This window comes from Mus musculus, chromosome 7 (genome assembly GCF_000001635.26).
Source record: "Mus musculus strain C57BL/6J chromosome 7, GRCm38.p6 C57BL/6J".
Taxonomy (NCBI): Eukaryota; Metazoa; Chordata; class Mammalia; order Rodentia; family Muridae; genus Mus; species Mus musculus.
The window spans coordinates 80,678,194-80,690,871 of record NC_000073.6 but is presented as its reverse complement, the minus strand read 5'-3'; the positions used below and the strand labels follow the sequence as shown (position 1 = coordinate 80,690,871).

Sequence of the window (12,678 nt, the reverse complement as noted above, 5' to 3'; positions counted from 1 at the left end):
CTGTGGAAGCAAAGTTATCATAGTCCCTGGAGAGAGAGTGACAGGTGGCTGTGAATGCCCAATTTGGGTGTTGGGTACCAACCTCAGGTTCTCTGAAAGAGTAACACATTTGCTTTTTTTTTTTTTTTTTTTTTTTGAGACAGAGTGGCCCAGAATGACCCTTAACTTGCAGTCTTCCTGCCTCCACCCTCCAGGTAGTGAGATCTCAGATGTATGACACCATGTCCAGCCTGGCTCATCTGTGTGAAAATGAACTCAGTATGGCATAAAAGCAGAAGGCAACACGTAAAGAAAAAGCATGGATGGACTGGAGGGATGGCTCAGTGGTTAGGAGTGCCTACTGCTCTTGCAAAGGGTCAAGGTTCAGTTCCCGGCACCCACATGGTACAGATGGTAGCTCACAAGCAACCGTCTGTAACTCCAGCTCCAGGGGACTAAGGCCACCTTCTGGCTACCAAGGATCCCTATACATAGATGCTGCACATAATTGCATGCAAGCATACACACATACATATAAAAATCAAGAAATATAAAATAAGAAAAAAAAGCATGGTGGGTAGGACAATACAACAGACACATAAGCCTAATTATAACAAAACAATCTAGGGACTAGTGAGCTCCCTAAGTCGGTAAATGTGCCTGCCACCAACCTGAGTTATTGGCGGATGTGAGTACACACACACACACACACACACACACACAAAATGAATAATGAATGAATGTAAAAAACCAACACATATAAAAACAGTTGCAGGAAATACAAAAGTTGCACATCATGTCTATAAATTCTTTTTGGTTTTGTTTTTGAGACAAGGTCATCATACAGTCTGGACTGGCTTTCTTCTCATTATGTAGCCAAGGAGGACCTTGAACTACTGATCCTGCTGCCTCTAACTCCTGACTGCTAGGATTACAGGCACTTGCCATAATGCCCAGCCTCATTTTTGTATAAATTTTAAACATAAAACTTCCTATCCCACATAGAGTAACTGGATTAATAAATCATACACAATAAAAGGAAGAACAGAATAATAAGTATATGTTAATTTTGAAAAAATGAACAGTAGTGTTAGACATCACTACCAACATAGTTACTTTTTATGGAGACAAAGAATGAGGTGGGGTTCTTTTTTTTTTTTTTTTAAATAAACTCCAAGCATATGAAGCAAAACGATTTTTAAAAAGTCTTATTGTGTATGTGTGTCTAGGTATGTGCTTGCTACAGCCTGAGTGTGGAGGCCAAAGGACAAGTCTCAGGAGTCAGTTATCTCCTTCCACATGAGTCATTTAGCTGGCCCCAAAATGCCTTTTAAATTTTATTTGCAGTGTTGGAATCAAACCCAAGGCCTAGGGCTTGTCACACAAGCGCTCTACAGCTGAACACCGTCCCCAGGCTCTGCAAAAATGTTTTGATGGTTTAATCATGAGGTGCGTGGGCGTTGTTGTTATTTTCCGTATTTCTCCTCATGTCGCTAATACGTCCTAATTCACAGAACACAGTCATGCTCAACACTCTCCAGGACATCTTGGTGTACAATTATGTTGGAAGCAGCTTCTGGGCTAAAAAGGGGGAAGCCTGACGAGGCCACTTGCTGTTTTACCAGCGAAGTTGAACGGATGGGAGAGATGGCTCAGTTAAGAGTACAAACAGCTCTTACAGAGGCAAAGACCCGTGTTTGGTTCCTAGATTAGTGTGATCTCCGTGGGTGCCTGCATGCACATATACATATGTACACATCCACACTGGGCAGTGGTACCCAGCGGCTCTCACACATTGGTGCAGCTTAACTTTACAGACGTGATATAGGTGTGAGAAGTCCCGAAGCAGGCTGGGGACCGTGGGCTCAGCCCTCGGTCGGCTCGCCGGAGGTCGAGCTCCCCGGCTGGGAGGCCGGGCTTCGGGGCCCGGAGGCCGGGCGGGCCGCGCCGAGGGCGGAGCCGCCGCGCGGGGGCGGACCTCGGCGCGCTCCCGGCCGCTCGCTGGCTCTGGGGCCGCGGCGGCTCCTCTGCCGGGTCGCGCCGGAGGACAGGTTTCGGGCGGCGGCTTGGGCGGCCTGCGGACAGACCGGGTGGGCCGAGCAGCGGAACCCCGCGCCTGCCGTGTGCCTAGCCCGCTAGCGCCGGGCGCGCGCCATGGCCGCCTCGCCCGGTTCGGGCAGCGCCAACCCGCGGAAGTTCAGTGAGAAGATCGCCCTGCACACGCAGCGGCAGGCCGAGGAGACGCGGGCCTTCGAGCAGCTCATGACCGACCTCACCCTGTCCCGGGTGAGCTCCGGGGCCGGCGCGAGCGGTGCGGGCGGGTCCGCGCGGCGGGGAAGAGGTCGCCGGGCCGAGGCGGCGGCGGCGGAGCCGGGCGGGGGCCGCGGGTGGGGAGTGGGGCCGGGGCGGCCGCGGCCTCGGCTCTGGCCGGCCTGGCGACACCGAATGCGGCTTGCTATCTCGGTGGACGGGCCTCGGTGCGTTGAGCTGGAAACGGCCGAGCCCGGGGAGGCGGGCAGCGGGGCCGGGCGGCCTAAGCGGGAGGATGACCCCGAGAGGAAATCGCACGCAGCTGCAGCTCAGAGGCCGGACCGAGGCACGCCTGGTTCGGGCGGTGCGGCTTCTCCGTGGACACCCACGGCCAGCGAGCCCTTGACTGTCGGCGTAGAAGGCCTCGGGGGCCGGAGGGTCGCACATCCTCCCCGAGGGGAAGACTTGGTGCACGCACAAGCGAATCGACGGCTGGCCCCTGAGTGGCAGGGGGCCTTGGTACCACGTTGAGATTCCGTGGCTTTCCCTCCTTCGCCTCTTGGAGGTGCTTTCCGTGGTCCGGTGCATTTGCTCAGCATCAGATATTTAGTGAGAACTGACAGGGTGCCTAGCGCAGATGGTGACTGCGGAGGGACCCAGAGGAATGAGTAAGAGCGAGTCGGAACAAACACCTGGGAGGCTAGACAACTGGAGCGGACGGCAGGGGATGGAGACGGCAGGAGTGTCTGTGTAGACTGCAGAGGGTCAACGTGAGTGGGCAGCCTTGAGGATTCTGAGTGCTGGCCTTGAAGGCACATTGTCAGATGGGGGAGGCTAGGAAGATGCTGGGGGTGGACAGCTGGAAGCAGACGTGTGAGCAGATTGCAAGCTGGTTGTTTCCCTGCTTCCCAAGGTGCAAGCGTATTCTATTTTGGCCACCATAGTGTTTGGGATTGAAAAACAAAAACAAGAAAACTAAAATCTGTTGCTAGGGTTTAAATTGGGAGTTTTTTCTTTTAACATAAATTTAACATAAACTAAACTAACATAAATGTATAGCATAAACTAAACGGACTTACTTTAAAATTAAGAGACTTGGAAACAATCTTGAGTGTTACTTCCCTCAAGTGGAGTGTGAACTCTTTCTTGCTATAATACACTTTACACGGCTCACTGTTACAGCCCCCTACACCGAGACCACTCATCAGTAAGGGCAAAGTGGACTGCTTTCTGAACTTCCATTCTCCATGCACTGAAGGAAGAAGAAGAAAAAAAGGAATATATGAGAGATAAGAGATAGATACAGGATACAGATAGATACAGCCTTCTGTATAGAAGGCTGAAAATTTCAAGGAAAAAAATGTCCTTATGCCCTGAGCAGTTATACTGCTTACAGGTTGGCATCTAAGGCCTTGACATTTTGTGACCTTGATTAGACTGAGCCTGACAAGCTTCGGATGTATTGAAGAGGTGTGGGTAAAAGCCATGGATTAGTGTAAGGCCTGTGTTGATGTTACAAGGCAGACTTTATGCACACATACATGTGCTCTATGTGTCTGTATAGCTAGAGTTGGTCCAGTCGCTCATGCGATTTTGAGGCCCCCTTTAAATCATCCTTTGTGCTGAGGTCATGAGTGATATACAGATTATTTTTAAATGTTTTTTTAAAGATTTATTTATTATTATATGTAAGTACACTGTGGCTGTCTTTAGAAGAGACATACCAGAAGAGGGTGTCAGATCTCTATCACAGATGGTTGTGAGCCATGTGGTTGCTGGGATTTGAACTCAGGACCTCTGGAAGAACAGTCAGTGCTCCTACCCTCTGAGCCATCTCTCCAGCCCCCAGATTATTTTTGTGCTCTGTAGCTCGGCTGGCTTCTAGCTCGACATCCCTTTTCCTTAGTTCATTAATGCTGGGATCACAGACATGCACCATCAGATCTGGGTCAGATTTTTAAAAACAGGTCCTCCTAGATCCTTAGTGTTCATATAGTTTTGATTTTACTCATGTGTGTTTGCACATAATCTTGTGTATATAGTTCACTAGGTAGAGCGTCTATACACTCATAGACCAAAACATTTATGTGTGCAATAACTCAAGGTTACAAATTCATAAATCCAAGTCAAATTTCATGTAGTATGAGAAATGCTATTCTGATGCACTGAACTTGGGGTCTCTATGTGATATGTTGAATTTAATGAACCTGATCAACTGTGGCTTATAGGCTAATCCAGTTGCTATTTCTGCTAATTACTACAAATTACTACAAACTTATGCCATTTTGCCCTGTACCTGGGCCAGGGAGTCATTTGCATGTTAGTTCAGCCTGTGTTTTCTCCTTGACCAATGGGTCCCATTGTGTTTGAACAGACACTTGTGACAGCCCTGAGTGTGCCCAGGGAATTTTTGCTTATTTAGGTTTTTTTTCTTAATTTATTTATGTATATGAGTACACTTTAGCTCTCTTCAGACGCAACAGAAGAGGGCATCGGATCTCATTACAGATGGCTGTGAGCCACCATGTGGTTGCTGGGATTTGAACTCAGGACCTCTGGAAGAGCAGCCAGTGCTCTTAACCGCTGAGCCATCTCTCCAGCCCTGCTCCTTTAGTATTTTAAAGGCTTATTTCCCCACAGAAGTCACAGAATGAAACACTTCTCATAAAGAACTCCTGGGTCCTCAAGTGTTTGTGCACTCTCATTTGGAGAATCGTCCATGTAGTTGGCAGAGGGTGATTGGGTGACCAGTGTACTGACTTTGCTTACTGCTTACAGCAGGCATGTTAACTGATGGGCAGGCACTGCAGTGATCTAGATAACATTTCTTCTTAGCCTGTGTGGAGCTTCAGCTGCTCACGTTATCACGGCCAGTCACTGGGACTGACTTGAACACTACTGAGGGTCTAGATTAGCGGTTCTCAACCTGTGGGTCAGGAGTCCCACAGACGTGGCTGATCAGAGTTTTGCACTACAATTCACAACAGTGGCACAATTACAGTTAGGAAGTAGCAATGAAGTACTCTTACGGTTTGGGGTTACCACAATATAAGGAGTTTTATTAAAAGGTTGCTGTATTAGGAAGGTTGAGAACCACGGCCCTAGATTTTGGAGAATTTTTTTTTCCAGGTTGCTTGCTTCAGCTTCCTCAGAAACAGTGTGAAAGGTTTTGTTTGTTTGGTTTGGCTTGGTTTTTTTCAAGACAGGGTTTCTCTGGCTGTCCTGGAATTTTCTCTGTAGACAAGGCTGGCCTCGAACTCAGAGATTTTCCTACCTCTGCCTCCTGAGTGTTAAGAGTACAGGTGTGCACCACCATGCCCAGCTAGCAGAGAGGCAGTCTGGAGAAGGAGTACCTGCCCATTGTGGTACCTAGCTGGGATCTCCCGGTAAGGAGAGGGAGGAGAGCGGAGGCAGGTCAGCCTGGGAACTGCTGCTGGGTTTTGAATGATTTCTGTGCTGTTGGTAAGTTGGATGCTTCCAGTACAGTTAATGGACTGTTTATGCGAGGTATGTGATGGGGGCTTGACAGTCTTCTTAGTGTGCTCACTAGTACTGTGTCTGTAGTGTGTGCCTGGGGCTCCTGTGGTTGCTTGGGATGTTGTATGAGCAAGCAACAGTGCAGACTGATGGGCGTTAAGATCTAGTGAGGAAGATATTTAAGAAGTAAGGACCCATCTTGGTGAATGTTATAAAAAGGAAGTAGCTGGAGCTCTGGGCGTGGGTAGCTCGAAGTCTTTGCCATTATCTGAATGTCTAAGGGATCTGTGGGAATGGGGAGAGAATTTTGGGATAGATGTGGAAAGGCAATGAGCTTCTGGCAGAGTCTACGGTCCAGCAGGATGACTGGGAGAGAGATTTGAGGTGCTGGGGATGCCACAAGGGTCAGGTTGTAGATGTGGGATTTGGGACCCGATCCTACAGCAATAGTAGGCCATTGGAGAGGTTGATCCCGGGGGGATCTGTATCTTCAAAGGATCCTTCTAGCGAGAATCTAAGAGGAGGCCATGGTGGAGAAGGTGTTCTGAGACTGTACAGCAAGCTCTGGCAGGGCTGGGTGGCATTGATAGTTCGAACAGGTTGATGCTTACAAAGTGTAAGGAGCTTTGGAAACGCCAGCAAGGTGAGAGGGAGAACTGAAAATGATCCCAGGCTTCAGGCATGTCAGGGTCCTGGAGGGGCAACACTCTGAAATAGCAGGGTGGGGCTGTGAAGAGAGGCTGAGTTTGAGGCTTCTAAGCCGTAGGAAGCATGTTCTAGCAGGCTGTTGTCTCTAGGGACTTGCGCCTCAGGAGGGGAGGCTAGGTCTCCCTCCTGTTTGGAGCTCTTTGGAGTTTAGCCACAGGAGATTTGATGCTTAGGGAGAGTTTTGAGACCACATACTACAGGTAGGGGAGTGTAGTTCAGTTGGTAGGGTACCTGAATCGAGTGCTCCAAGTCCTGAGTTTGATCCCCTGCATACGTGTTAGTGGCTCATACCGGCAGTCCTAGCACTTGGGAAGTTGAGGCAGGAGGATGAGAAATGTAAGGTCATTCTCAGCTACACAGGATATTTGAGGTCAGCTACCCTATTTAAAACAAATGACCCTTCAGCCCCACAAACTACAAACTGACTGGTGACCTTCACCCTATTTTTGGCTCTCTGACATATTTTTATTTTGTTTTCCCAAAACATGTGTATGTGTATGTGTGTCTGTGTGTGTCTGTTTTCTATGCCAGTGTGTACCTGTGTCTGTGTGTGTGTGTGTATCAGTGTTTATGTCCCTGTATGTGTGTGTCTGTGTTTATGTCCCTGTATGTGTGTGTCTGTGTCTATGTTTCTGTATGTGTATCTGGGTCTATGTCTATGTGTGTCTGTGTTCTTACATCTGTTTAATAAGGGCCAGTAATGACCATTAGTATTGTACATTAAATGAGATCTTTTAGCAACGTCTGCCTCACATTTCTTTCCTTTTTGATTAAAAAATTTATGTTTTTATTTTATGAGTGCTTTGCCTGCATGTATGAAAGTGTACTACGTGGGTATCTGGCGCTCACACAGGCCAGAAGAGGGTGCTGGAGAACCTGGAACTGGAGTTAGGGCTAGCTTGTGAGCTGCCATGGTGGTGCAGGGAACCAAACCTGGGTCCTCTGCAAACGCAGGAAGGGCTCTTGACTTTTCTCTGTCCGTGTGGTGTGTGTGTGTGTGTATGTGTGTGTGTGTGTGTGTGTGTGTATGTGTGTGTGTGTGTATGTGTGTGTGTGAGTGTGTGTATGTGTGTGAGGCCTGGACTGCAAAGCATCTTTCCTTGCTGAGTCATCATTTGCCACAGATTCCCGCCATCCCTATGTCATGCCTCATGATGCTCCAGATTGCTTTAGTGACTTAGCTCCCCTATATCTACTTGACTTTGTCCCCCTGCTGTAAAGTGAAGTGTGAATAGGGTCCCGGAAGCCAAAGAGCCCCTGCCATTTCAAGGGAAGGTAGTGGGAGGCGAGGTGCAGTCACAGAAGGCTGAAGAGCAATTAGAACAGCAGGAGAGAAGCCAGGAGCCCAGTGAAGAGGAGGGGCGCCCACCACTGAGCCAGCACTGCTAACATCAGTTACCACTGCGTGTGCAGGGTGCTGGGTGCAAGGTGGGCTGTGAGGCCTGGGGAGAGGCCTGGGAAGAGAGGGAGAGTGTGGGAAACTTGAGGGTACTATGCAGTCAACAGTGACCTTGACCCCAGATGCTCCTCCTCCCTCTAGAAAGCTAGGATCACAGGTGTGTCCCCATCACTGGCTTAGACAGCACTGAGGACTGGACTCCAGGCCTCATGTGTGTAGGCAAGCCCTCTCCCAGCTGAGCCACACCCCCAGCCCACACCATTTGCTGATTTTCTGTTAAAACAAACAATGGTGTGCTGTAGATGGGTGAAGCCTTTGAGCCAAGAGTAGAGGGAGGCCTGGGAAGGCCAGGCTCAGGTTAAACCTGACGGCTCTCTGTGCCAGGCATGCTCTCTCTTCTCTTGTTATCTCAGGCAGTCTTCAAAGTGACCTCGTGCTTTATCTGTCTGGATTTTCTAGCATTGGGGGGGGGGGGTGAGTAAACCCAGGCTTAGAGAAGAATCTTTACAAGGCTGCTAAGGGCAGGGCTAGGACTTGACTCCGGGTGTCACATTGGCTATCTGTATAGTCCCTAGTAAAGGTGTGTGTGTATGTGTGTGTGTGTATCTGTTTATTTTTGTTCGTTCGTTCTCTCTATCACACTTACTAATCTTTTCTCCTCCTCCACCTCCTGGGACTGAAGCTAAGAATTCTTACATGCCAGACAATGCCCTACCTCTCAGCCACTCCCTCCCCCTAAGTCCTTCCACAGTAGCACATTGGATGACTATAGCTTTATACAAGATCTTAAAGCTAATAAGTCTTGTAAATTAGTCCTTCTTAAAAATTACTTTGAAGGTCTGATATATTGCATATGCCAGCAAGATTTTGCTGAAGGGACCCTGATATGGCTGTCTCGTATGAGGCTATGCCAGTGCCTGGCAAATACAGAAGTGGATGCTCACAGTCATCTATAGGATAGGATACAGGGCCCCAGATGGAGAAGCTAGAGAAAGTACCCAAGGAGCTGAAGGGGTCTACAACAACCCTATAGGAGGGGCAACAATATGAACTAACCAGTAACCCCAGAGCTCATGTCTCTAGCTGCATATGTAGCAGAAGATGGCCTAGTCGGCCATCACTGGGAAGAGAGGTCCCTTGGTATTGCAAACTTTATATGCCCCAGTACAGGGGAACGCCAGGGCCAAGAAGTGGAAGTGGGTGGGTAGGAGAGCCTGGTGGGTGGGGGGGAGGGTATAGGAAACTTTCGGGATAGCATTTGAAATATAAATAAAGAAAATATCTAATAAAAAAATTACTCCTAGAGAGATGGCTCAGTGGCTAAGTGTGTGTCCTGCTCTTGCAGAGGACCCAACTTTGGTTCCCAGCATCCGTGGCTAATAACTGGCCATCACTCCAGCTCCAGGGGACCCGGGGATCTTTTGGACTTTGTAGGCACCTGCACTCATGGGTATATATTCCCCTAGACAGATATACACATATGTACATATTTCAAAATAAAATAAACATTTAAAAACTTTCTCCTGACAAGTTGGGTCATTTGCACTTACATAAATTTTAGAATTATTTTGCTCTTGTCAATTTATAAAAGCAAGCCTGGGGATTTTTATAGCTGTTGTCTTTTTCTGTTGCTGGAGCTTGAGTCCAGGGCTGTGGAATGCTAAGCTGGACTCGGCCACTGAGCTACACCCCCAGCTCCCTGATGCGGTTTTGATTAGGACTGTGTTGACCACTGTGAGACTTTTCCAGAAAGGAATTAGTGTGGCTTCTATCCCATTTATACAGTCATTAGAAGAAATTTTACTGAAGTATGTGACCTTATGTCAAATTTTGCTACTGACTACTTCAGGGTGAGGTAAATAAGGAAGATGAATACTGGAAGGGCCAGCAATAGATGGCAAATGGTAGCTAGTTCTTACCATAGTGGTGGATAGCAGGGTGTAGCGAGGCCTGGGGCAAGCAGGACAATTTAGGCCGACGGTATGGTCATGCAGGAATATGAATTTAGGGCTAATAAAATGGCTCTGCCGTTAAAGGTGCTGTGAGCCTCCTGTCTGGAATCCATTCCTCAGGACTCATGTGGGAGGGAGATAAGCAACTTTCATAAATCGCTTTCTGACTTCTTTTCACACACACACACACACACACACACACACACACACACATACACACACACATACATACACACATACATACATACACACACACACACACACACACACACATACATACATACACACACACACATACACACACACACACACACACACACACACGAATGGGTTTAATGTGGTTTGCTCTTTCAGATAAGAAAGTTAGAAATCTGGATTTTACGTAGTCTCTCAAGTTCTAAAGTTGAAATTGAAAACACTGCCCGAGTGAGAGATCCCTGAGGGCTGTCAGCCTGTGACCTCTGCCTTAACCTGCTTGTATTTTAGTCTTCATTTTCATCATGTGTAAACATGGAGGTGTTAAATTCAGGCTCAAGTTTCTTTCTAGTTTAATGATTCAGATTTTCAAAAGAGGAAAGTGTCAAAATAACCGAGAGGTTTTAGAGGCAGCAGAGAAATCGTAGCCAGGCTCGTGCAGGTCTCCGTGCTTCACAGAACACCACCCAGTCTTTCTCTTCATCCTTCTATCTGCTGTGACTTAGCTAACCACAGGAGAGCTAGCTCTGGGTCACGTGGCGGTCTCTGAGAACTCTGAGGCTAGGCTCCTCCAGAGGGCGGGTGGGCTGCCGTGAGTGGTGGGGTCCTTGGAGAGGGAGGGGCTGGCGTTCAGTTGAAGGCATTTCCCTAGCTAGCTTTATTTTCCCTAGCCAGGCTGATGGGGTCAAGGCTTTTGGTAAGGGTTGAAGCCTGTGTGGGAACTCTCAGAAGAGAGAAACTTTGGCACACGTGTATCTTTGTAAGCTTGTGTCTGGCTGGCATGGTATGTAACTCGCGATTAAGATTTTATAAATGAATAGGTGGGCTGAGAGATTCATTGAAGAAGGAAAGAAAGGCTTTAGATCAAGGACATGTCTGAGCACTTCAAGGACTGCAAGTTCGATGCTTCCTTCTAGTAAGTGCATTTAGAATCTTAAAAGGGAAGCTGACTTGACTCTTAAACTTGGCTCATAGGCAGAAATAGCATACTGAGTCTTCAAGTTTAACTCTGAGGTCTGAGTTTGATGAATATATGATAACATATAATTAATGTGTCTCCCTATACAGCATGCTTGAGAGATCAAGTGTTGTGCTTATAACGACGTTAAAGACGCTCAAGGGCTTTAAAACTTACAAACAAACACGTGCACTTACTTTTCGAATATGCATATTAGATTAAGGAATATTGTCATATCTGAGATTTCTCTCTGGGTGCCAAGGGTGTGGAGGAGGCAGTGAACTAGGCTTAGTCTCAGTTGGTAATCACAGAGGCTGAGAATAGATGGACGATGGGTCTTATCTCAGTCATCTCTAGTTTTTGTGTATCTGAAAGCTTTCATAGTAAATAGTAGCAAATCAGAGACTAATGGGGTCCACAATGTATCTGTCTTTCAGAATGTCAATAGCTTGGTCATTGAATTTTTTCTTGTCATAATTTTATTACCATACTTTCATAGTATTTACGTTGTATTAGATACATTTTAGTAATTACTTTTAAAATTTTATGTGTATGTGTGCCTTTGTGAGTTTATGTACACTATGTGTGGGCAAGTACTCTTGGAGGCCCGAGAACTGAAATCATAGGATGGTTGTGAGCTGCCTGATGTAGGTGCTGGGAACCGAACCTGGATCCTCTGGAAGAGCAATCCACTTTCTTAACTGCTGAGTCTTCACTCTAGCGCCTACATTGTATTAGATATTTTGAACAATAATAGCACTTCCCTGCATGATTGTGGGGAAAGCTAGGGCTGAAGTGAACCAAGTATCTGTGGACAATGCCTGGTCTACCCTAAGGGATCAGGTCTGATATATTTTTTAATTATTACTTTAAATTTATTATTTAATTATTTTTTAATTAGAGAAGGACAGAGTAATGGAAGGGTAAAAGTCTGTCTCAGGGATCTCTATGGCCTTTCTTCCTTGTATGAACTATAAAGTACCCAGTTTATATAAATACACAGTTAACATTATTTTAGAAGGATAACTCAAGAAGGTCAGGCTGGGTTGCTGTATGGCGTTTAAGAACTATAGCCAGCTGACTGGCCTCTGAAGAGTAAAGAACAAAGGCTGTTAATTCTGTGGGATACTGTGGATACCTGGTGGCTTGGCCTCCTTTATTAAATATTTTTATTACAAATTCATGTTTGTGTGTGCGTACGTGCGTGCGTGCGTGTGCATGTGTGTGTGTGTGTGTGTGTGTGTGTGTGTGTGTGTCTGTGGGTGCGTGCATGCTCGCGTGCACTCTTGCACAAGGGCGTGTATGGAGGTCAGAGGACACCTTGCTAGAGTTGGTTCCACCCTGTGATCCTGGGGACCAAACTCAGGTCATCGTGTCTTGGTGGCAAGTTCTCCACTCCATTAAGTCATCTCATCAGCTGGCTGTAGTCTCACTTAATAAGCCCGTATCTAAGATTTAATAATCATTCCTTAGAATAAGTTATAATGATTTCAGGAAAAGAAATGTTTTACAACCATTAAAAACAACCATTCGTGTGTGTGTGTGTGTGTGTGTGTGTGTGTGTGTGTGTGAATATCATGTAAGATAAGGCTCATGATGTGACCCCCTTGTACATAGTTATGACACATAAGTATTCATGGAGATAGTGAAGCCTGTGGAGAAGAAAGGAAAACAGTGACTTTGGTTTTTAGATAGGAGCTTAATTTTCTTTAAGAAAGTCTTTTATTGTTAAAGATTGTGTCTGCATGCCTACATATCAT

General features: G+C 46.8%; 1 protein-coding gene across 3 annotated transcripts in view; it reads left to right on the top strand.

Annotated features, from left to right (window-relative positions):
- Window positions 1-1,923: 1,923 nt before the first annotated feature.
- Window positions 1,924-12,678, top strand: part of Crtc3 (CREB regulated transcription coactivator 3) — a 102,322-nt gene continuing 91,567 nt past the window's right edge. Inside the window, exon 1 of one of the 3 annotated variants that reach the window (XM_006541195.3) lies at window positions 1,924-2,265. In XM_006541195.3, the coding sequence (XP_006541258.1) occupies window positions 2,134-2,265 (132 nt within the window). In that variant the 5' untranslated portion in view covers window positions 1,924-2,133. The remainder of the gene's footprint in view (window positions 2,266-12,678) is intronic. The other 2 variants (XM_030242981.1, NM_173863.2) reach the window with 2 other exon arrangements.